The sequence below is a fragment of the Euprymna scolopes genome, chromosome 24 (assembly GCF_053919585.1).
Source record: "Euprymna scolopes isolate OS-2025 chromosome 24, ASM5391958v1, whole genome shotgun sequence".
Taxonomy (NCBI): domain Eukaryota; kingdom Metazoa; phylum Mollusca; class Cephalopoda; order Sepiida; family Sepiolidae; genus Euprymna; species Euprymna scolopes.
This window is the reverse complement of record NC_136505.1, coordinates 63179859-63207358: the sequence shown is the minus strand read 5'-3', so window position 1 is coordinate 63207358 and position 27500 is coordinate 63179859. Positions and strand designations below refer to the sequence as shown.

The following is a 27500-nucleotide window of genomic DNA, read 5'->3' as shown; positions in this document are numbered from 1 at the left end:
TGCCTTCTCCCCCTTGTCTCTTGCCTAATATGCAGGCGGGCTATAGGTGGAGGGCGGGTCAGCCAACTGCCGGCGGCTATTACTTTATTAATTAACTTTCTCTTGTATCATTTATCTGCCTTTTCTCTTTAGGAGAATGAAATTATGTACAACCTCTACCCGATCTAAGCGAATGACCGAGAGAACGGCTTCTTCTGAGTTAGCGGCGCGGCGCTTCTAACAATAGTCGCTATGCTAAAATAAACCGAAATATTTCCCTGTAGATCTATAGAACAATAATATTAAGCATTGTTGTTGTTGTTGTTGTTGTTAGTAATATTTACTTACTAGGAGTAGTCACACAAACCATCATCAAATATTGCTCTTTGAGAACAACTTATGTTCTTCCCTGGAGTCCGAGTGACAATAAGTCGTCTCATAATTCCAGCAATGTTCACCTCTTTCGATAACCTTTGCAAAAGATTTTGCGTTATCCCCACAACCGCTTACCATTTATTTCTTGTTGACGGCGACTATTGGTCTTCACTGAAATTTAGGTAGCAATAATCGTCTCCAAAGACCTAGTCCTCTTTGCACTCAGCCAGCGGAGGTCTGCCTAGTGCTTTTTCTCCTTGGTCTTTCCATCCTCCTTACCCTCATTACTTAGTGTGGTGTCTGTGTGAGGTGACACCCACAAAAATGTGGAGTCTGCGTGACAACAAGTCTCCTCGGATTTCCAAAACTCTCCACTTCTTTCGATAAACTTTGCAAATGACTGCGTTATCGCAATCGTAGTTTGCCATTGACTTCCCGCTGGCAACAACTATTGGTCTGTAATGGAATTTGGGTGGAAACCAGCCTTTCCAAGGTCTCAGTGCTCTTTGCATCCATCTAGTGAAGGTCTGGGTAGTGCTCCCCCTTTCCCAGTTTTTCCATTCTCATTGATCATTCACATCTATTTTGTGTGGTAGCAGTCGAGACTGATGTATTTGTTTAGAATTTATACATTTATTTTATTTTCATATCTTATTATTTATTTCATTTATTTATATAAAAAGTTATTATTATTATTATTATTATTATTATTATTATTATTATTTACTCACTAGGAATTCTCACACGAGTCATTATCGCTCACTAGAAACAACAAATGGTGTTCCCTGGAGTCTTAGTGACAGCAAGTTTCACCAGATCTCCAGTACACCCTGCTACTTTTGAAAACCGTCGTAAATAATTTTACGTTATCGCAACACTCATTAACCATTGATTTACCCATATTAGCAGCTGTGGTTTTCTTTGTAATTTGAATCGCAATAAGCCTCCATCCTTCAGAATTCTAGTACTATCCGTGTTCTTCCAGTGGGGATCTGGATTGTCTCTTCCCTCCTTGGTCTTTTTATAACAGAGCACAGACGCGCGTATAGAAGCTATATGAAAATAACCGGGCCGTGGGCGAGATGAAGTCACGACCAGGAAAAAGATTACAAGAACGTGTGTGCAGACCGAGGATCAGATTAGAGAGAAGGATAGAGATCACGTTTCAGACGTGGGTAACGTTACAGCCGAGGCAAGTAGTCACGCGTTGCATTAAAAAGCGAGAATATGTACGGTAATTCCTTTCTATATAATAGGCTTCCTTAACTACTATAGAGAAAAGTTGGTACAGACCGCAAACGTCAAAGTTTTTAAAACTTTGATCCCAATTATAACCCCTTAACATTTATTGTTTTGGGCTCAAATTAAATTTAATGTTAAGTAACCTATATTTAAAATTTCAAGTGTTTAGACCCAAAATTGACGGAGGAGTTTGGTAGAGTTCTTAAAGGTCAAATCGTTGAACTTTGACCCCTTAATCGCCAAATTTCTGGTTGAAAACCGATTACGAAGATTTTCCCAAATCTCAATACCCTGTATGTCAAATTTCGAGTCTGTAGACTGAAAATTGACTAAGTTATTCGGTAGGGAAGTGTACACAAACAGACAGACAGCCACATGCACACACACACACACACACACACACACACACATTTTCCCCTTCTTATGTATATACTAGTATGAGTGGCCGGCGTTGCCCGGGTGTTTGGAGGTATGTGTTGAGCAAAAAAAAAAAAAAAATGTGGTAATAGGAAGGCAGGCTCGAATCCGTACCGCAAAGGATGAAACAACGTGAAAAAAACGTGACGTCTTTGCTTGTTACGACCACCACCAAACCGGAAGTGACGTAGGTTTAAATTAAGGCTAGATAATCGAAAAGAGGGGATGACTTTCGAAAATATCGGCGAAAAAAGCAACCCTTCCCTGTAGAAAAGTGCCCAGTTGAAGGTGAAGATATTAATGTTTTTAGCCAATTTTTCGGTATTTGTCGTCTGAAGGGTCGAGCTTCAAAACGATACTGATCTTGTGAAAACCCGTCGCCTCTGTCAAAAGTTTTAGGCAGACATGAAAACATAAACACATAGATTTATATATTTGTAGCTCAAATTCTCGGTCCAAACCGATTAAAAAGCTTGCCCTATCTCTGAATACCCTTTTTTGTAAAATTTCAAATATTTAGACCAGAAATTGTCTTTATTAATTTAGTAGAGATCGCAGAGGTCAAATGTTTTAAAACTTTGGCCCCTATTATGACCCCTTAACATTTATTGTTTTGGGCTCAAATCATATTATTAAGTTAGATCCATGTCCAAGGAACCTATATCTAAAAATGTCAAGTGTTTAGACCCAACATTGACGGAGGAGTTTGTTAGAGTTCTCAAAGGTCAAACCGTTGAACTTTGACCCCTTAACAGACAAATTTCTGGCCGAAATACAATTACAAAAATTTTCCCAAATCTCACTACCCTGTATATCAAATTTCGAGTCAGTAGACTGAAAGTTATTGTATAGGGAAATGTACACAAACAGACAGACACTTTCACGTTCACATATATATATATATACATATATATATATATATATATATATATATATATATATATATATATGTAGGTCCTTGATATGACCTTAAACTATATCCAGTGGTGAGGCCCCATATATATATATATATATACCCAAAACCTCTGACCTTGATGGAGAGGAAACTAAAACTTGCTATTATGATCTAAAATAACAGCAGGGGGGGGGAGACTTGATTCCAAACTTTTTAGATTATTCTTAATGCTTGTGTGTAGATTTAGTGAAATAAATATATGTTAAATATATCAAATGAAATATAGAAATGATTTAACATATTTATTTCACCAAATCTATAGACAAGCACTAAAAATAATCCAAAAAGTTTGGAATCATATTACTTCTTGCTGTTCTTTAAATCATTTGAAATCATATTAGCAAGATTTAGTCTCCTCTCCATCAAGGCCAGTGGTTTTGGTTGAAATATCAGATATTTTGTAATTCAAATGAAAGACTTGAATAACAAATAACAATGATTGACACATTTAATGTACGACATAAAAGGCAAAGTTTACACTTACTATTGCATAAATTAAGCTAAAACCTTAGTTTGTAAAAATCTAATGAATAGTTCTCTTATTTCTAAAATATCCTTTTTTTTAAGTGTTAAAAATAGGCTCTGAATGGTGGATGATCCCCTTAATGTGCGACCTTAAGAACAAATATCACAGAGTGCACTACACTATTCAGGTCATTATCTTTTCAACGAGCTTTAATTTGTAAAATTCTTACCAATAGTCGCTGAAATTTGTAACCTATAATATTGTAAAATAAATGTGACATGTTTATGGATACATATCTATAATATAAAGCTGAATGTGTGAGTGTGTGTGTGTGTGTGTCTGTGTGTGTCTGTGTGTGTGCGCGCGCGTTTGGTCACGAATAGGCTCCTATATGGTTGACTATTTAAAAAAAACTGATTACATATAATGATAGAAGATGTATCGAGACACAGGAATGGGTATGTTTGATCCTGCTGAACGGTCGTTCATTAAAATTGTGGGATCTGCGTTCGCGCCTGGTCCACAAAGTATGGACATAAAAAATTTAAAAATAAAAAAAAACGTTTACAAGTGTTTTTGATATAAGAATACTTTTATAAGTATGTTTTAACTTAAATAGGGATGATATAATAAAATTGTGGGGTCTGCGTTCGCGCCTGACCTCCATAGAATGAAAATAGGCACAAACTTTAATAAAGACTTTTCATATCTATCTGCGTAAGTATTCTTTGATAATTATGTTTCAGTTTGAAGAAATATGGTATAGTAAAATTATAGGGTGTTCGTTCGCGCCTAACCTCAATAGAATGGAAATATGTCACAAAGTTTAACAAGGTTTTTTAATATTGATCCACAGAATATTGTGATAATTGTTTCAGTGTGAACAGGTATGGCATAATAAATTATGGGGTGTATCTATCTTATTTTTACTTTCATCATATATTGTCTTTGGTTTTGATATCCCCCGAATTCGAAGGTATCTCTTTACAACCCTTCCTTTTAATAACCTATCATACTTTAATAAATCAGAGTCCATTTTCTGTAGGCTGTTTTTGAACCCAGTCAACGACGGGTACTTTTGCTAGTATATATATATATATATATATATATATATATATATATATATATATATATATATATATATATATATATATATATATATATATATATATATATATATGCTAGTAGCCAAATTGAATGTTGAAATGCTCGTATCTTTGGTTTTATGAGACGTAACTATTTGGAAAGTTGAAGGCTTTTTAAAGATTATAATACTATTCTATAGTTCATATTTTATAACAATTGGTAAAAAAGAACCTATATTTTCAAATTTGCCTCCATATAGTGTCTTGTCAGGCTTGCTGCTTTGGGATAAATTTTTCTTAAATTTTTTTCTTTTTTTTTTTTTTGCTTGGTTGCCTCACCTGTGTCCTTGCCAGGCCACTAATCTATAATAGAGAGAGAGAGAGAGAGAGAGAGAGAGAGAGAGAGAGATTAAGAAAAAGAGAAAGAAATGGGAGGTAATTTTAGCAAATAGTTCATTACCAATATGCAGCTGCTAGGGACGAAATTAGCTGTCGAGTAGAAGCCGAGTCGAGTTAAGTTGCACGTCAAATTAATGATGATGAATAAGTGTCATAAAATAAAGTCAAATTAAAAAGCGGAAAGAAAGTAAACCAAAAAAAAAAAAGAAAAACTCTTCAGGGATTTCCGCCATTTTAATATTTATTGATTTCACTATAAATGTTGCTTTGCTTTTCGCTTAATTACTTGCAATTGTAAACAAAGGCTGCATTATTGGATTCGGCTGTTTCGTTTAATTCTTACTGATTTAATATTTAATCAATCAGAATCAACAGAGTTTTTATAAGAGACAAATCTAATTTGTTCACGACTCAAAGATTGGATATGATTGGCCGAAACCAACTACACGTTCTTCATCGGTTTCATTGTGTGACTACCGGACAAGAAGCTTCACATTTCATCAAATAATCAAATCATATCGTGAGACGAAATAAAATCAAATGCGTTTAACGTGTCGTGAGATATTATTTAAAACTTTAGTTTGATAGACTGATTTGGAAAAAGAAATAACACTTTGAGAGTACAACCGAAAACATTTTAAAGACAACCTTCAGTAGAAAGTGATATTTAAAAATCTGAAATTTGAACGTTAAAGCAAAACTTTACTTATTTGCGGCCTTTAAAAAATAATGTTCATTTTTCTTTTCGTTCACATTCAAAAGGGTGTTTATCTCTTTGTAAATATGGTTACTTCTTTAATGAAAAACAGCTCAGACAAGACATGAAGCCACTTGATGTAAGGAGCTTAAAAATGCTATTTCAAGGTCAAAAACTTGCCAATCATAAGTGTTAGATGGAATAGATTTTGACTTAGAAAACTGCAATTCTTCCGTCTTCGTCGGAAACATTGCTTATAGAGTGTGAGGACTAAAGGACAAAATAAAGGAGGTCTGTGTTGCGCGGCTGTCGAAAGTAAACGCGAGATACACTTTCTACACTCCTCCAATTTAGTGTAGACTATGGGTATTAAACTATTTAATGAAACTTGAGCGTATCTTAGGCATTATCGCCGTTATGATTTCTTAAACGTTTCTGCTTCAAAATCTATGCGCTTCACGTGGAATGACGATGTTTTTATTTTCTCCATTTGACGTTTCTGAATTTCTGAGATAAGGACTGGTTATTTGTATTATTTTGGATTCTTCGGACTACTGTTTTTATCTTTAATGTCATTTTCACAACGTTTCGGCCGATGTAATCTCCGACTTTCTCTAGGTGTATGTTGTCGAACGCGGGAATGTTTCTGTCGAACTCGGGAACCTTGACGGAATTTCGAACGGAACCCTTTATTTGCTTCACGGGAGTAGCACGTTCTCGTTACGTCAGCCATGACCGGATAGAGATCTTAAGTAATTTGCAATTTTATTTTTTGGTCGACCACACTGAGAATTGAACCTTCAACCTTCAGGAGAATATCATTTTTACAACTGATTTTTCCAGATACACTAACCAATGCACCTCTCCATTTGATTCTTGTAACTATGCTTTTTATTGGATACTGCCAGGGTGTCCCCTTTTGTGGGGGGGGGGCTGCTTTTCTCCACATTAAACCTTGTGTCTAATTTGTTTTCGTGGAGAAGCAAATAAATACCTATTTATTTCACATAGAGAAGTATACAGATCCGCCATGTATGAATGAGATGTTTTCGCTGAAGACTAGTCCCATATCATTTTTATGGGGTTTACTCTTTTTCATCCCCACCTCACACAACAAAGAGTATTGCCACTTGATCTTAAGGGTCTACTATTTGAGATCGTGTCTAACGTTGGTGAGTTGAGCAGCGAGATGTCTGTTCACATTACTTTTGGAGGTTTAATTCAGTTCGAGAAGCAGAAAACAGGAGGTGGAATTCCAAAGTCTAGCAGTCCGAGGGAATAAACTACTAGAGTAAGAAGCCTTTCAAGCATCTAGGAACTTCAAGGGTGAAGGGGAGGATATTGCTGCTTAACAGGTTAATCGGGAGTTTGTACGTCGAGTGGGGCACAGTCCAGAGGTGGCAACAATACCCCATGCATGGGCGAATTGTGGCTTTGTAAGGATATAGAATAGTCTCTGATGTGGGTAATTACTAGCACGATAGAGGGAGCCCACCTTTTTTGCAGCAGCCTTTGCAATGTCTTTAATATATTTGATCTAATTCATGTTGCCTATGAATGCTAAACCGAGAAGTTGGAAGGGTGAGCTTTCGGGTAGGGGTTTGTCATTGGCAATCGATGGTTGAGAAGTTTGTTTTGTTAAAAGAAAGAAGCTTCATCTGTTTGTGATGTTTCTACTGAACAGGGCGCGTTTGAGAGTTCTTTATCCTTTCTCCCTCTGTATACGCATAAAGTGTGTGGAGGAGTCACTCAAGTAATTTCCCTTCCTTGTCTTATTCTCAAATATACGCTTCGCGTGGCGATTTTACCCGAGTTGCTGGCAAATCAAATTGTGGAAAAGTGGGACCTTTCATTTCTTTCTTGGAAAAAGCTTAACTAAAGAACAGGTTTTTAATTCAAGACCCTTTCTTTGCTTTCCCCCAAGCTGAACATTCGCTACAACTTCATCCTATTTTGTGGTTGTGGGGGTAGGGGTCAATTCCTATGGCAGGTCATAATTTTCTTTTTACTTCTGTTCCCCCACCCCGCCCATCTTACACACGAACTCATCCACCTTTAACACGTTTTATTCCAACTCTCAATCTACCCCAGCCTCTTCTTCTTGATTCTCTTGTGCATCATTTGCTGGACTGTGTATCCATTTTTCTTCTTAATCTGCCCTTGTCTCTCGAGGGGAAAATATGGAAGAAAACGACAGAAAGGTAATGTTAGGTGATGAAAAAAAAATAAATAAATAAAATATAGAAGCCAAAGAGACAGCTGGGGGGGGTCAGTAAGTGAATCAGATTGTCAGGTTGGTGTGGGTAGTAGGCAGGTAGAGGTGTTCAGGAGAGTAGAGTAGGAGATAGCACAGCAGATGAAATTTCAGGGAGGGGAGACTAGCTATTTAGAATTTTCATGGGCCTAAAAATGGCCGCCTCGCCAGGCGATATTAACATGTCGCAAAAACACGTTCGCCATTCCATGACCGGGTGGGAATGGCGTATTTAGTGATCCAGTTCCTCAGCATTTCATGCGAAAAGAGAGAGAGAGAGACAGAGAGAGAGAGAGAGAAAGAAAGAGAGAGAGAGAGAGAGCCAGAGACAGTGAGGAGGAGTCAGTGTCAGTGGGAGGGATGTGGTAAACGTTTCACTAATTTTCCACCCTGTTGAGTAATACTTTACGTATTGATGTTTTTGCCGGAAAGTTTTTATAGTGATTAGTTTCTCGTGCTCTCAACAGTATCGCTTGAGTTCAGGAAAGAGTGGGTCCAAATAAGAGAAAGGGACAAGAAAAATTAATCACCGCCTTCCATTAACGGGAATAAATCAGTGTTAAGTGGGTGAAAATAATTGGTTAATAGGCGAATGCGATTGAGTAGAGAAAGGCTAATTCACTTGTTTAGCTTGACGAAAGCTAAGGGTGGGGGTGGGGGGGAGTATCGTGATAGCGTTTGTCTTTAAATTTTCTTATATTTCTCTTTTCTCCACTTTCCTCGCTTTTTGCTGCAGCTTTCCAATTTTGTGCATCTTTTCTTCTGCATCTTCTCCTTCATATTATTTTCTTCTTCTTCATCATCTTCTTCTTCTTCTTCTTCTTCTTCTTCTTCTACTACTACTACTACTACTACTACTACTTTAATACTACTGTTTTCATTCTTCGTTTTTACTTTTTTCTTTAACTTCTTTCGTTCTTTTTTAATTATTTTTTAAATTCTTCTTTTTATTTCCTTTTTATTACTCTTTCGCCAATTTTTGTTCTTCAATTTTTTCTACTTTTTCTGCTTTTTTTCATTTTTTTCTTTAATTTTTCTTCTATAATTTTACTTCTTTTCCTTTTTTTTATTCTACGTGTTTCGTTTATTTTTAATTGCATTTCTGTTCGTTTGTTCTTTTTCTACTTTTTCTTCTATAAATATTTGTCTTCTTCTTCTTCTTCTTCTTTGTTTTCTTCTTCTTCTCTTGCTCCACTTCATTCTTCTAATTCTTAATTATCTTCTTCTTAATCTATTTTTTCGTTTATTTAAATTGTTTTATCATATTCTCTTGTTTGTTTGTTTTTTCATCTCTTTAATTCTTATTCTATTATGCTTTTCCTTCTCTCCTCCTCCTCCTCCTCCTCCTCTTTCTTCTTCTTCTCTTTCATTTTTTTCTGTTCATCTCATTGTTTTCCTTCTTTCTCTCCCTCTTTCTTTATCTTACTCTCCTTCTTCCGCATTGGTCCCTTTTACCTCTCTACTCCCCTTTCCACCAGGAGTAGGCAAAAGCACAAATGATGGTCGTCACCAAACTGAATAAAATCGTCCATTTAATTGATTGAAACGTTCACTGCTTTTTCATCCCACCACAGACAATGGCGGATACGTCGCGAACCATTTCAAACACGATTGGCGCCCATCCGGCCTGACTTCTCTTCAACGACTCATTCGTCTAAACAAATATTTATCATTAACACAAATACTCTTTTAGAAGATAGACGTCCCGATCCATCACAGATTGGCGCTACATAGTCTTTCGTTTCAAAATGATCTAATTTTGCTTTTATTTTCCTGCTAAAACATGCAACAGTATGCATTCCTCCGTTTTTCGTTTTATGATTGCTGCTGTTGCTGCTGTTGCTGCTGCTGCTGCTGTTGTTGTTGTTGTTGTTGTTGTTGTTGTTGTTGTTACTCTTCTTCGTCTTCTTCCTCTTCTTCTCTTTCTTCTTTTACTTCTTTTTCTCCTTCTTTTTTTTCTTCTTGTCCTTCTTTTCCTTCTTCTTTTTCTACGTCTTCTTTTTCTTCTTCTTTTTCTTCTTCTTCCTCTTCTTCTTCTTCTTCTTCTTCCTCTTCTTCTTCTTCTTCTTCTTTTTTTCTTTTTTTTCTTCTTCGAATTAAGTATATACATATATATTTTTTCTCATTACTTTCTTCTTATTTTCTTCTTTTTTTTCTTCTTCTTCTTCTTCTTCTTCTTCTTCTTCTTCTTCTATTTCTTCTTCTTCTATTTCTTGGTTTTCTTCTTTTATGCTGATGTCGTTTCCTCTTTTTTAATTTTTCTATTCTTCAACATTATTTCTATTCCTACTAAATCGAACCGCTTCAAGAAACCAGATCAGAATTGTTTGAATTTTATATTTGTTATGACTTTTAGTATTAATCGTATAATGAAATATAATATAATAGTATTAATCGTATGATGAAATATAATATAATAGTATTAATGAAAATATCATTTCTGGTTTTTGTCATTTATTGATCGTCGAAATCCAATAAATAATATTAAGTTTTAGCTTTATACACTTAATGTGTGATTAACATAGAAAGTGTATCATCAATGGTTCTCTGCATCATTATCTGTGGTTTTAATTCTTTTCGTCTTACTAATTTTTTTTTTTTTTTTTTTTTTTTGCTTTTACTCTTTTTCATCTTGTTCCTCATACTACTTTTGTTTTTCTTTGAATCTTCTTTATCTTTATTTCTTCGATTACTTCCCTTTCTTCCCATTTTCTACGCCATTATGCTCCTCTGTTTCTGTTTCTTCATCTTCTCCTTTTTCATCATATTATTTCTCTTCTTCTTAATTTTCAAATTATTTTCTCTTTTCTTGTCACTTTTCTTCTTTTTTTTGTTCTTTTCCTGTTATTTCTTTTTCCGTTTTCTCCTCCTTCTTCTTCTTTTTCTTCTTCTTATTAATATAATTATATCATTCATCAGCATCCTTTACTTCTTATATAGTGCTCTTGAATAAAGCTTGTTTTACCAAATGAATTAGCTCTAGAGATATGGCTGATATGTATTTATCAAGTTTTAATGTCTTTGTGTCCTTTGTTTTTATAAGCCTGTGCTTATTCACATTTTCAAAAACTAATTTTCGGCATATACATAATTTTATACATATACAGTTACATTCTACATAGACATATTATTAATAATATGTATATATGTATATATATATTTATATTTATATATATTTATATATATATATATACGTATAGTTTTTACTTAATTCAATTATTAGTATCAGTAAAGCTTAGTTTTACCATTTACTTCGAGAATGAAACACTAATTTTTCAGTTTAGCTTACTCAACACACACACACACACACACACACATATATATATATATATGTATATATATATATATATATATATATATATATATATATATATATATATATATTAAAACCCTGGAATACGGTGGCCCTTGCCCCTATGATACGGTTTTTTCAGCCTACGATGTGGAATACGATGTTTTTTCGGCTGCTGTTTACAGTATTTGCCCCGCCTTACGGTGTTATTCATAATGTAATTTGATTATATACCTGTGTATTATATATTGTAATGTATTTTGTTATTAATTTTAATGTCGTATCCCGGGGTTCTATTGTATATATATATATATATATATATATATATATATATATATATATATATATATTGAAAGAGTAAGGGAGAAGGGGGGAGAGAGAGGGAGAAATGATGCAATTTTCTATGCAGTTGAGAAAAGTGTGCTAACAATGTTTTCTTTCCAAACAACTATGAATATTATCTGATCTTGTGTAAAACGAGCAAATGAGACGTCAAAATAGAAAATTCGATGTTCGTTCAAATACTTAATAAGGAGCACTTGTTAGGGCCCATGAATGCATTCCCAAATAATTCGCCAGGTTCACAACGCTCTATAAATCAGGAGGACGGTGACAGGTAAATATATAGAGACATATAAATAGTGAAAGACAGACAGAAACAGAGAAATAGAGAAAGAAGTAGAAAAAAGCTTGAAGTTCGTGAGAATAGGAGAGAGAGAGGGGGGAGGGATAAATACGCGGGGTTAAAGCAGAAATATTAATCAACCAATTCCATGTGATTCGAATAGGACACACACGACCCGACAAGATTTATCATCATTTTAAATAAGACTCGCGAAATTCATATTTCGGAAAAATACGCCCCCTTCACTTAATTCGGAGATGGACACTACTCGGTTGTTGATAGTCAGAACTTGTTTTGAAACATGTTCTTATTCTTTTCAATTCTTACTGTTATTTTGTCGCTTGCAAAGATGAATTGCATCATCTATCTCTCTAATATATATATATATATATATATATATATATATATATATATATATATATAACTTATACTAGTGTAATCATACTGACCCCTTCATTCTTCTTCCATCTTTCTGTTTTTCCTTTATTCTTTCTTTATTTATTTCCTCTTTTCCTTTTCTTTTTAGCTGTTCTTTCTTTTTCCTTTTGTATCTTTTTCTATTCTTCTCATCTGCCCTATTAAGCCTTAATATTCTCTTTTCCCCATCGCCTTCTATTTTGAGCGTAAAATGTCACTTAATGTCACCCCTCCTGCTTTAAGTTGTCAATTTAATATTTTATTTTTATAAATATAAAAAAATATTTTTCACTTCTTTTATTTGAGAACCAGCTGCATTCAGTGGCAAATAAACTTCTTTGCATCCCCTGATGAGTGACTTTTTTTTTTTTTTTTAGTAAGCCAACTGTCCGAAAAATTTAGCATGTTCAGGGTAGCGACTATGTGTCTATATAAATAAATTATATATATATATATATATATATATACGGTGATATGTGTGTTTACATAATGCTATGTATATATATATATATATATATATATATATATATATATATAGTAATTTATAAAATATATATGGCGATTAAGCTACACTGAATATATTCCGCGTTTCATCCACTCTAGGACTTTTCAGGCTTATGCGCGAGTTCTGTGGTTGTTTATCGTTTTTATATGCTCCTCTTCTATTGAGATTTTAGTTAGCCAATCGGCTTTCTAGTATCCACCGCGCCCTTCCTATCAACCAATAGGCATGCATTTATCGGACGAAGGATCTGTTTTAAAACTAGGTTAGTGTTTTTTTTTTTTTTTTAATTTATATATAAATAATATATGTGTACATACTTATATGCACATACATTCAACAATAAAAAAACATCGTATAAAAACAACACTAGCGAATAAATACTGGGTACTCAAAGAAAGCGGACATTCGCCGGTAGTCGAATGGAAAATAATAAGACAAGCTACCACGTGTAGGGACCTATACGACCCATGTAGATTATGCCTTCATGAAAAATTTGCTATGGCGCAAAAAGGGTAGAATCCTAACTGGTATGATTCACGTAAAAATGTCGAGTGGCAAAGGACAGAACTGGTACTACATTTAAGTTTTAGCTCGAAAGCCGAAAGTTGTTTAAAAAAAGAAAGAAAGTTATTACGAGAATAGAAGTAAAAACGAAAAGGTGACACTATGAGCACCATTGACACTATCTACAACACTGAGTCCATCAGTAATAGTGTCCCTATCGATACCACTGATCCCAATGACACCATCGGCACTACTGGCCTCATCGACATCATTGGCCCCAATGACACCACTGGCCCAATTGGCACCTTCAGCATCATTGGCCTCATCGATACAACTGCTCACATTAACACCACTGGCCCAATTGACACTATCGACATCACTGGCCTCATCGATACCACTGGGCCCATTAGCACAATCTGAGTTCATTCACACCATTGATACCACTGGCCCCACCGACACCATCGGCACAACTGACTTCAATGATACGATCGGCACTACTATCTCGATCAACACTATCGGCACAACTGATTTCATCGGTCCTACTCGCCCCATTGACGCTATCGACCCTATTGGCGCCAGCAGCACCATTGGTCCCATCAGCATCACTAGCCCTATAAACACCAAAGTTAACACTGGCCCCATCGGTACCACTGGTTCCACTGTTATCATCGACACCATTAGCACTACTAGCCCAATTGACATCATCGATACTATTGACATCATCGCCACCATGGACACCATCGACATAACTGGCCCTATTGGCACCATCAGTACTACTGGTCTCATTGGCACCACTGACATCATCGACACCATCGACACCACGATTATCGCAAGCGGGCCAAAAACTCTGGACTGTTTTCAGCTCGTTTATCTCGTGTTATTTAAATTTATCTCTGATCTCTGGCACAAAAACTGGTAAAGTATTGCCATTGGTAAACAAACTATGACAAAACTGACCAAAATTGCCTTCCAATATACAGACTGTTCAAGCAGTTCGCATAAATAATTCATTTAGGCGAAACGGGAATCGAAATGAGGCTAGGAAGTTATTAATCATTTGGCGGGACCGGGTGGGTGGGAAGACGGGCAATCGGGGAGGGGTAGTGATTCTATCGATTGGTCTTTGCTGAGAGGGTGTTGAAGTGAGAAAGAGAGAGAGAGAGAGAGAGAGAGAGAGAGAGAGAGAGAGTGATAGCAAGAAGACGGCGACTATGGAAGGGTTGAGAGATTTGGAGACGCCGCCCTGATCGACGCATTCGGATCGGCTGGATTAAACAGCAGAAATCATGGCGACTCGATTGGCGTTGTTGCTTGAACGGCTCAAAAAAGAAAAATAATAAACGAATGAAACACACCAGAAAAGAAAAGAAAATGTCTCTCTTTATAAGACAATGTAGATGTATTTAGTTGTGTTGCTTTTTTTTATCTTTTGTTGTGCGTGATTTTGATTCGTATGGACAGGCGGGAATAAGAGTCAAAATGGCCGACAGAATTAACACAAGCCATTCTGCTTTAATGACGAAACGTTTTGTAAATCGAGGTTTTTCTCGTTTTGTGTATTTATAGTGTGTGAGTGACAGTGTTCACGTATACCTGTTTCTGTGTGGCTGTATGTCTATTTGTCTACGTTTGTGTGCTTATGTATGTATGTGTATATGTATATGTGTACGCGTGTACACGTGCGCGCGATCTGAAAATGCTTGTACATGTATGTATGCTTGTGCCTATATAGTGTATTTATGTCTATGAATGTGTGCGGGAGTGTCAGTTTTTATGTACATGTTAGAGTTTCTGTGTGTCTATCTGTTTCTGTACGTTTATATATGCATCTATGTTTGTACATGTGTCTATGCGCGCGTGTGTGTGAGCTTAAAGTGTTTGTATGCACATGCGTGTTTGTCTTTTTGCGTGTATCTGTCTCGGTAAGCATTATCACTCCCTCTACGTATTCATCTCTCTATTTTCCCTTCTCTCTCTGTCTGGGTCCTGTGTCCATTTATCTCTGTATGTATATGTGTGCGTGTGTACTGTGATATACTTGCGCATGTATGCGCATGTGTGTGTATGTGTGTGTGTGTAATCTGTTCCATGATTCGAATTAGAAACTGACGAACTATTACGCTCTATTAAAACCAAGTGCTTTTTGTAGAGTAATGCGGTTTTGCGGCGGACCCGAGATTACCGTTAATTTTATTGTCAACAATTGTCAAGACTTGCGTGTAAAGTCAAACTTACCTTCTTCCCCAGCACCGTCCGACTGTGGAATCGACCAGCCGAATCTAATTTCAGTTTATGGGGGTGGGGAGGGGGCTTTACCGATCTTTCTTTTCTCTTTCGTTAAACTTTTTCTCTTGCGGATGTTATTCATTTTTAATATCAGCGTCTGTGCAACTTTATTAGATTTGTTTGGTTTACCTGATTTTACGCCATATCAACCCTTTTGAATGGGGTTATTTTAAAGAGAAATACAACAATGATTCCTATAATACAAACTTCTATTTCATTCAGAGTTGGGGAAAGAAACAGGCAGTTTATACATTTCTGATATTAACTATGTTAATGAAGATACTTAGCAATTAGCAATTAGCAATTAGCGATGTACTATTATTCATTATGCTGCTAATGTCACGCTCCTTACTAAATTGAAGCACTCTACTTCTGAGCTTGAAGCCTATTGAAAAAAAGAATGAGCTATGAAAGTGAACTGGGGTAAATACAAAAAAAATTTTCCGCTTCTCGAAATACTATCTCAATAGCCAATACTGTGTTTCTCGACTCATCGACTCCATCATCAGTTAGCAGAACATAAATACTTTCTTATTAACTAGGACGTCTTAAAGAAAACTTATGCAGAGGGAAGTGCACAACAAGGCCTCTAAAGTGTTGGGACGATTAATCGGAATCAGAAGCGGGAAATGAAAAAAAAATAGGAACATTTGAGGGTATCGGAATCGGAAATTTTTTTTTCCTATTTTCCGATGCCAAAAAACGATTTTTTTTAATTGTAGTTTTTATTATTTTGTTTAAAGTAAAATCTACCATTGCTAGTAGTAATGATAATGTAGTAAATAGTTATTGATTTTAAGCTACTAGTAAAACTAAAGTCTATTGATTATCGCTCACAAGTGTATTTTTACGTTTGACAAAGTATCTACTTATTTTTCATTTTTACGATATGCGGGAAAAATAACAACTTAATAGTAAAATATTTCGAGATTTATAAAGAATTGGAATCAAAATCGATAATTGTATCGGAATCAGGAGTTTAGTGCGAAATCAATAATTGTATCGGAATCGGGAATTTAGTGCGAAATCAATAATTGTATCGGAATCGGGAATTTAGTACGAAATCAATAATTGTATCGGAATCGGGAATTTAGTACGAAATCAATAATTGTATCGGAATCGGGAATTTAGTACGAAATCAATAATTGTATCGGAATCGGGAATTTAGTACGAAATCAATAATTGTATCAGAATCGGGAATTTAGTACGAAATCGATAATTGTATCGGAATCGGGAATTTAGTACGAAATCAATAATTGTATCGGAATCGGGAAAAATATGGGAATTGACCCATCACTACTCAAAATTTAAGACTTTACAACCCATCGACAATCCATATTGCTGCATATATAAATAAATCATATACAATAACTGAAAAAAAGCATGAAATGAAGCTGAATGTTGTTGAGATTAAATGTTTAAAAACTATTTTTTGGGTAACTTTACGAGATACATCAACGTAAATAGTGATGCACCTATCGATTACACATTACACATCGAATATTCATAAATTTTATAAAAGTTAAGAAACATTTAGGTATTCCATTTAATATTTATGCATGAGTACGATATTGACTGACACAGAAAATACAAATCCAATTCTATTTTCTAATTGAAAATAAAGGCATTTATTATTTAACATTTAAATAAGACTTACAAAAAGATTACGCACCTTGGTAGTCGGTAATCGGAATCCAATATATAAACATCATATTCTATTTTACTTTGGGTGTAATTATAATGCTCGCTATCTTGGGTTGCGCATATTGGGAAGTGATATACAAATTACCATTAGCATATTAAGCGATGCTCTTTGTGTAAACAAATTGAGCTTAGGTATATGGACAATATCAAAACATTGTTAATTCACTGCCCGCATAGCAACAGCCGAATAGCGCAACAGTTAGACGCTCCGACTGTCGTTTGGGCGGTCGGGTTTCGATCCTGGCTTGAGGTAGTTGCTTGTCTAGCCGCACTGGTGAGCTGTGAAACAGCGAAACAGTACTGGTGGATGACTATATATATATATATATATATATATATATATATATATATATATATATATGTATATATATATATATATATATATATATATATATATATATATATATATATATATATATAAGAGGAGTACTAAACTATTGACGTATTGACGTACAGTAAGGATTTAAGTAAGCTCGTTTGACTACAGATATCCTAACCGTGATCTCTGGACGTATATATCACACACAGGATAGTGCATTAGCAGTAACTCGTGCTTTTAACAGGGTCTGACACGAAAGCCTACTCATGAAAATGAAATCGTATGGTATTACTCAACGTATAATCAACATAATAATATAATATAATCAAATCTATTATTCTCGATTGGCGCTTAGTTAAAGCAACAAGATCAACGAAATGAGGGTACCAGAAAGCGACATTATATAAAGAAATTTGTCAAATGCGTGATCCACAAAGAAAGTAAAAAGCAACATAGTTACGATATGTTTCCCGGCCACAAAAAGAAAGCACTGTAAAGAAATCATATGCAAAAGATTTCATTTAAAAAGGCCAAGAAGACGACCAGCAAAGAGACGGACCTTCCGGTTGGTTGAGACTGAAATGCCGCTCCTGCTTACTGAAAAACTGGTCCATAACCGAGATGAATGGCGGAATTTTGTTGTGAAGCGGATTAAGCAAACAAGTAGCATAAGAAAGCGAGGATTGAATTCAACTTGCCGTTACCATATTCGACTCCCTCGTTTTGTTAATTTTGAAACGTTAAAATGTTCACATAAATATCCTTCCGGGTATTTATACTATATGCTTGAATTAGTAGCCTTACTCGGGATAGAATACTGCAGAACAGGGTCAGTACTACTCACTAGACGACTGCATAGAGTATCAAATCTGGGTTGGTCACAATTGAAAAAGAAGGGAACACTGCTGTGTATAATGGAGTCGAATGGCAGAGCAGAAACGAGAGCCAGAGGGAAAGATATGTATAAGGTAGCAAACTATTTTTTTTTATTATTATTCCATACAACCTGGAGCGTCTAATCTCGCCGCTTTGCTCTTTTTTATAAAGGAGTCTCGACTATATTATAATTTTATAAGGAGTCACGATTATATTATAATTTTATAAGGAGTCACGACTATATTATAATTTTATAATGAATTGCGACTATATTATAATTTTATAATGAATTGCGACTATATTATAACTTTTATAAGGAGTCACGACTATATTATAAATTTTAAAAGGAGTCACGACTATATTATAAATTTTATAAGGAGTCACGACTTGAAGGCCACTTGAGATCAAAGATGAATAAAATCGATGAAATTATGATATTAATATTATGAATATTATGAAAATCATGAATGGAATGTACAATATTTGGATTCTTATGAAGACTGTAAGGGCAAATGTTTGGTCATATAAAGAAAAAACTAAGTTATAGTCTGTAAGTGAGCAGTCCCATGGTAATGTATTCAATAGATGGGGAACTCTCACCTGATTACAATACTTCCATAAGTGGAGTTTTCAGAGCTAAAAACAAGCATATTTCTTTACATAATTTAGTTTATAAAACTTTCAAATGTTCGCGACTAAAGGCTTGCCTAAAACGCCAACCTATAGCGCATTACTTCAAAGTCATTTCACTTAAAAATGCTTTTTAAAAATGTCGGAGAAAGAAGGGAAATTAAAAAGAATAGTAATCACTTATTTTTCGTCGAAGATCAAATGAAAATCGTGTTGAAAAAATTAATTGCTGTAAAGAACGCTTCGATTTGAAATAAGTAGAATCACCTCGCTTCTTTATTAATTACTTTTTCGCTATTTATTCTTCGTCAACTAAGGGAGATAATTCATGACTGGTGCTCGTCTTAATAAGAAATACAAACCAGAAACAATCAATATTGCTTGTAGGAAGAAGACAAAAAATGCTTCTTTTTGTCGAACACAGATTTTGAATTATTCATGTCTCATTAAGTTCATTTTCAGTTTGGCCAAATCATTTGATCGCGTATTGCTTTCCTTGAAGAATAAATATTAAAAAAATGGCAAAGAACATTAATCAACGTGTAGGACGAAAAAAAAAAATGGACGAAAACTAGAAACGTATAGAGCTTCACTTCGGCGTTGTCGTCTGACTAATGTGTTCGGTCAAAGTCATTAAAGAATAAAAGCAAGAAAATATTGATGGCCGGTGATTGAACCGTAACTTACGTCGTGATCAAACAGAAAAGAATTAAAAAATCATTCCAAAATAGATAATTTAATTAACGGACTTTGGAATTAAATAAAGTGTTCCCTTAAAGACATTTACACAGGTCGAGCACAAAACTCCCGCTTGCTTCTCAACAGATGTAACCACAGTGTGCACATTGCTACATTTGCGTGCGATCTAATGAATGTAGTATTGTTTGATGCAACATGCATTCAACATGGTATTTAGTCATAATTAAATTAGAATTGTTACGTTGTGGGGTGGTGTTCATAGAACACCACCCCACAACGTAACAATTTTAATTTAATATACGTCGTGTTATTGTTTGTGGCGTGTTGCTAAATGTATATATTGGGGTTCTTCACTATCCGAACCCGAGTTATCTTTGTGACCTATTTGAGATTATTCCATGATCGTCTAAATGTTCATATGTGTGTGTGTCTGTGTGTGTGTGCGCTCGCGCGTGTGTGTCATACATGTACTCGATATACCTTATTTTCAACTATATCGTTCATCTTGTGGTACACCTGGGTTTTATCTGTTCTTGGAGAGGAAGCTGTAAAATGTTGGACTAAATACATTTCACTTCAAAAAGATGGTTGCTTTTACATTAGTTTTATTTCACTTTTGTCGAACGCAGAAAAATGGAAAGTCGGAATCTTTGCTTATAGTTAATTCTAACTTCCAATTTGGAGACGGGTCATCTCCCTCCCAATGGGGGGGGTCGACAACCGTTAACCAGTCTACTCTTCTTTACGTCCAAATTCCAATTCTGACTCTATGTCCAGCAAACCTGATCACATGACAGCCTTGTCCTTCCGGTAAGCTATTTTCTTAACTTCCGGTACAACTTTTCCAGTTTATACAAAGTTTTGACAGATTTTATCAAAACATTGTTTCACATCTCATGTCTTGTTTACCTCACCAGTTAGATAGATAGATAGATAGATAGATAGATAGATAGATAGATAGATAGATAGATAGATAGATATATGTAGATAGATGGACAGACAGATAAATAACATAATTTCTCGTGTTCCCAACTACATAAAAGTATTATTCAACAAGTAAAAGACAGATATTTGTAATAAAGGGGTTAAGTGTTTATATGTCTTGCCAGAGACAGTTGATATTGAAGCTTCTTGATTAGTTAAAAAAATTATTACTACTTCTGTGAACCCAAGTGTGTGTGTGTTCACTTCTCAGACCGTGATCGTCCAATCACTGTCTTTGTACGAAGGCAGTTCATGGTTTCAAAACTGGCCGTAGTTTCGATCATGTGGTCTCTGACACTGCTTTAACAAAAGCGATTTTTTGCCGGATGACATATTTATAATTGTAGGAAATGTCTTTTAAAACAAAGCATTAACGGTTCGTCAGGTTAAGGCTAACCTGTCCCTCAGATAAATAGATAATAACAAAACCTCTCTGTATGTTTTTCGGAAATATATACATATACGTATATATATATATATATATATATATATATATATATATATATATATATATATATATATATATATATAGTTGCCTGTCTAGCCGCACTGATGAGCTGTGATACAGCAAAACAGTATTGTCTGTGGATGACTGTGTGTGTGTGTGTGTGTGTGTGTGTGTGTGTGTGTGCAATTCTAGCCATTCTCCGTTTCTGAATAGAAACATTTTCGGCTTTTTAATCACGTGATAAAAAACCAATTGATTAGGTTGTTTATTATCTGCTTTAGACATAAAGTCTGTAGAATCAATAATAAAATTATATTATTTTTTAAAAAATATGCGAACGTATGCTTATGTGCGTTCACTGCACAGGCCATGATCGTTCGCTCGTCGTCTTCGTCCGAATTCAGCGCGTGATTTCGGCACTGGTTTTAATCGCTCACCCCCGCAACAAAACGATTTCCCTTGCAAATAAAGTTACAACAGCTCTGAGTTTTAGAACACGTAAAGATATCTTTTTTTGTTTTAATTGTAAATGGCACCTGGTTTTTCTACCTAACGACAAACTCGCAATTAATGACAATTGCAATTGATCCCAACCGAATACAATCAGTTATTCAACTTAGGGTCTAGAGATCTCAACGTCTCTTAGTTCATATATAAAAGTTAATTGGATAGGGTTTTATTTTCTGCCCAACCCCTTATTTATCCCTTTTTATCTAATTTATGTTTGTTAAACATACAATTAGTGCTTAGGAGAAATATACATCAGAACTGTATTTTGGTCTTCTTTTTTAAAGTTCCTTTTTAATGGTTTATGTTTAAACTATAGAAAAAAACAACAACTAAACCCTCAACAATTAATAATGGCACTACGTTCGGTCTCATTCAAAAGTTATATAAAAGTTAATTGGTATATATATATATATATATATATATATATATATATATATATATATATATCAAATATAAATTTTAATAGCTCATTTTTTTTTTTTTCAAATAGCTCAGTAGTGTAAAAATAAAGCTATAATGACAAAATGTTTTAATACTATATAAACCACATCAAATCAAATGTAAGGGAACAAAATTATCGCAAAATTGAAAAAAAAACACAGAAAAAAAACACAACACCTTTTATTTGCAGCATACCTTTGGTGATGTTTCATAATTAAAAGCAGATTTGGAATAAGAGAAGTTATTTGCCTCTATATTCTTAACAGTAGTAAAATTGAATTTCTTTTCAGAAAATGCGCATTAATAATAGGAATGTGAGGCGAAACAACACTTAATGAGCTTTTCTCTTGCTTTCAATTCATACAGGACATTCCTTAATTTCCAACACAGAATGCAATTTCATTGTAATATTCTTACACGTGACTGGAGCTAAAATTACATGATGTCATACAGTATCATGTGATATTGGTTAGTAGCACATAATCTGGATGTGCGCTTCGCTTGTTACTTAGCAAACATCGATGCGATAATCTGTCTATAAACTTATTTCGATAAGTTTAGATGTTATAACTACTTGAAATCAAGTAGAGATTTTAGGCTCAATTTTTATTTGTCTGTATTATGACTGCCTGTGTAGATTAAACATTAACTTGAGAATTACATGCACTTCATGACATATAATGCCGATTTTTGTTATTTTTAGGTATAATTATATTCGTTATTGATTATCTTCCTCTATGAGTTAGGAAGCGTTGTCTCCCTTAAAAATGAATAGTCGGCTCATTTTTGTACACATCCCTAAATATGGAGCGACAATTAAGTTTTAAGGCAGATAACGCCTCCTAACTGACAAGGGAGGGGGGAATAACTAATATTGAATTCAATTATCGCTTAAAATAATAAAAATATATATATAACTTTAAAACCATAAAATACCACGTAATTTTAACTGGGGCTTAATCACATAGTGTTATGCATACCCTATCATAGACTATAGTTGTGGCTTCATGGGTTCAGGTGGCGTGTATAATGATAAGTATTATATGTATAACAAGAAATTTGATGATGAAAATAAAAATTGAATGAATTACAACATTTATTAATGCATCCAAAAATTCAAACAAGGAATTGTAATGAAAACATCTTAAATCTTTTTTTTTTATTATTCATAATGACTCGTTTTTCGCGATACACTTTTCAGTATTAAAACAAATTGTACGTATATTTCATGCGATAATCATGTTGATATAATAGTTATCGGAAGTTAAGCTACGTTGAACGTCGTCAATACTAGATGGGCGACCATTAGGGAATATTAGCGCTGTATGTCCTCTCCTTTAACCGGGATATACATGCGTCTGAAAAAAAATGTGAATTTAATATTCCCTAGAAACTTTCTTATTCGTTCGAAACTCGATCCGCATCCAGGGCGAATACTACACCAGGTATTACCAAATGCATTATAATCACGTTGGCACACACGTTCTGTAAAATCACAGAAGCTAAGCAACGTTGCTACTGGTCAGTATATGGATGGGTAACCATTTGAGAATACTAGATTCTTATTTAAAACCTGACTTGATGCCGAAAGCGGAAGGCTGATTAATGATTTGCAAGTACAACGAACAGTCCCAGACCGTTCTTTATGATCTATATTGACTAGACACTTGCCGGCAATAATTGATCACTTCTCGATTTCATAAGACTTATCATAAAATCGAATTATGCAGTAAAAGCGTTAAAAAACACTTATATAAAATCAAGAGTTGACAAAAGATAAATACAGGTGAATGCAGTAAATCTTTTTTACTTCTTATCTCTAATAGCTAACAAGCTTAATGTCTAGTATTTAGCCGTGACACCTCGTATATCACTGCTCCATATTATAATTTTGTTTGCGTTTCTTTTAGGTGACACTATTCTTTTTAATTATGCTCGCTATTCCAGGAAAGTATCAAGCTTGAGAACCAGTTGTGGAGCTTTGAAATAAGTTGGCAACCAATTCTAGTGGATAGTTGTAAACACACATGAATAAACATCCGGGTCAGTTATAATTGATCTCCACAAAAGAAGGTTATGTTTTCCGTTTGTTTATGTCCAACTTAGTATCCACATCACTTGACCAGTCGTCATCAAACTTTGTTTAAATATCGGTTATGGTTTAACTTGAAACTGATTTAATTTTGGAAATATATAAACCAACGATCAAAGTTTTCGAAAAGGTGAAAGGCACACTTTTCGGAATAAATGCAATTCTGTTCATCGTTGGTTGGCCCATATTTGAGCTAGTCTTTCTCCCGAAAGGGAATGCTAACCGAAATATTTAAGGACGATCTTCAAGCTGTCCTTGAACTGTTTCTGTTATCCATCTACTGTTTTTTTTTTTTTTTTTTATCTTTGGTTAGCTCGCTGTAATGGAATTGTTCTGTGGGGTTTGAATCCCACATGCAACATATATGACCCACCCAATGAACTAGCATTGGTTGTGGTAAGTGTTGATGGCGGTAGTAAATCAAATCGGCAAAGAATCAATGCAGTCACGATATCAAGTGTTGAGTAATTCTTAATAACAAAGCTGGCGGCGAAGAATCAATGCAATTCAGTCGTTTCAAGACGGAGGTTGACAGTGAACTGAATTGAATCCAAATTTTGAAATTTTTCATAACAAAGTTAGACTCTTCTCATTGGTTGATTGTCCTAACCGTAAGTTATAAGTAAGATCGTCGAATTCATTAGGGTCATACACTCATTATAAATTAAAAACATTTTAATAGGTTAATATGCCGTAAATCAACCCAAATTAGTCAAAATTGATCTCTATGATTAAATGTCGTTCGGAAAAATTGAACCGATAAGTATTTATTTGCGTCTGTTTTGCTCTCTCCATATTAACCATCTTTTTAAGACAACCTTAAAAACAAACATAGAATCGTAAAACACACATTTTTACTCTTAATATAATATTAATATGTAGATTAAATTGTTAAATATTTCATCATTTCTTAACAATAATCTCAGCTTGTTTTCCCCATAATTTCAGGACTCTAGAAATACAAATTTTATTCATCTATCATTTTTTATCGTAATAAATACATTTCGGAATTTGATTTATTTCATATCAGGTATCTTAATGTAACATTACACACGTTTACACACGTGTGCTAATATTTAGACCTAACATGTTGTAGACTCTTTCGCAAAGGAGACAAGAGATTGAAAAGAAATTCAACTCGTTGTTTCAAGATTTAAGAAAAGACCTTTATATATCATACTTCCGCCACGCATGACTTCTCATTACGACCGTGAAGTCATCCACGACTCTAATGTCACCGTGGTCCTTTCGAATGTGATTCTCCTCTGTAACGTGATCCTTCGTCTGCTCACACGTTCTTCTTGTGATAGTTTTCTTTTCTTCCTCGCCATGACGTCACTTCGCACGCGGCTCGGCATTTGCATGCAGCCGCTAAACGTACGTCTGCGCTCTGTTGCATTAACCCCATTTAAAAATTGAGAATATTACATGAATAGTAAATAATAAATTCCCCTCCCCCAGAAAATAATAAAGCAGATGCCATGATAGGAAATCGAAACCGAAACCTTGTGATCTATCAGTCCGAGGTCCGACTAACTGGCCTATTTTGAATTTCTTATCAACAGAGCTTAAAACATTATCATAATAAAGTAATTGTAGCTTTTGTGTGACGTCTTAGATTTATGATTAACGTCATGTTTATAAACATGAATTCAAATAGGGATGGAAATCATTTTTTATATTTTAAGTCCAAAACAATTAATTTCTTTTCAACCACTTTTTGCGTGTGTCACCGAGCGCGGGTGCGTGTATGGCAGCTATATGCAAATACTGAACCATGTGCGAAATGACGTCACGTTAAGGAAAAAGTAAAATACGATCACGTTAGAGACGTAGATGACGTTCGAGAAGACAGAGAGCGTAGAGGAGCACGATCACGTTTTATTCGGAAAAGTACCCGGAAATAAATGTTGTTGTTACAAAAAATAATAACGAGTGTAATTATTACTTGTTTTATGTTCCTTGCGAAGCACTACACTACAACGTGTTGGATCTACGTGTATAGACGTCTCAACGTTACACATGTAGGTCTTTCACAATTATATAATCTTCTCGGCCTAGCAAAACTATGCAATTGGCTAAAGTAGATCTTTCTAATTCATAAAATACCAACTTGTGTTCACTTATATTGACACGTTTTGTGATGGGTATTGTTTTACCGAACCATGCGCAAAATACCGTCACGGCAAGGAAAAAGTAAAATACGATCACGTTAGAGACGTAGATGACGTTCGAGAAGACAGGTCGCGTATTATTCAGTAAAGTACTCGGAAATAAATATTTTGTAATGAGTATTGTTTTAACGATAGTTTTTTTTTTTGTTTTTTTTTTTTGCTCGCCCACTAACGAAACTTTAAAGAGCGAATTTTTCATAAAATTCAAATATTCATTGTTTTTTTTTTTATTGTGATCTTTCTCATTTTCAGGACAAGGTCAACCGAGTATCGTGGGAAAGACAAGAAGACCGCGGACGGCGTTTACAAGTCAACAACTGCTGGAACTGGAACGACAGTTCAAGTTAAACAAATATCTTTCACGACCAAAACGCTTTGAAGTGGCAACGTCTTTGATGCTGACAGAAACCCAGGTAGGAATTTTGAACAAAATACAAAAGTCGAACGCTTTATGTTTCTCAAATATTCTCTATTGATTACTATTTAAAAAAAAAAAATTCTCCTATATCTGTCGAGGACAACCTTGGGGGGCAAACTGGAGGTGAATTCGAAAATGTATTCCCCCTTTTCCAAACCTTTTACCTCAATCATTATGCTTCATCTTTTTGATATAGTAAACAGAATTTAGTTCCATCTTTATAGTTTAAACTAGCATTTCAGCCCAGCGTTTCCCGGGTGTTTGGGGGTATATGTTGAGCAAAAAAAAAAAAAAAAAAAAAGTGGTAAATTTTTTTAAACTTTCACCCCTATTATGACCCCTTAACCTTCATTGTTTTGGGCTCTAATCAAGTTAATGAGTTATATCCATGTCCAAGGAACCTATACCTAAAATTTCAAGTGTGTAGACCCAAAATTGTCGGAAGAGTTTGGTAGAGTTCTCAAAGGTCAAATCGTGTAACTTTGACCTCTTAACAGCACAATTTCTTGCCGAAAACCGATCACAAAGATTTTCCCAAATCTCAGTACCCTGTATATACAAATTTCGAGTCTGTAGACTAAGAATTGACAGAGTTATTGCGTAGGAAAATGTACACAGACACACATACACGCACGTTCACTTTTATATATATATATATATATATATATATATATATATATATATATATATATATAGACTAGCATGGG

The 27500-nt window shown here is 34.7% G+C and overlaps 1 protein-coding gene across 1 annotated transcript in view; it reads left to right on the top strand.

Annotated features, from left to right (window-relative positions):
* LOC145246748 (uncharacterized) overlaps positions 1–27500 on the top strand; it is a 208495-nt gene that overhangs the window by 160926 nt on the left and 20069 nt on the right. The window contains exon 2 of the mRNA XM_080108514.1: positions 26628–26788. Within this exon, the coding sequence (XP_079964640.1) occupies positions 26628–26788 (161 nt within the window). The remainder of the gene's footprint in view (positions 1–26627; positions 26789–27500) is intronic.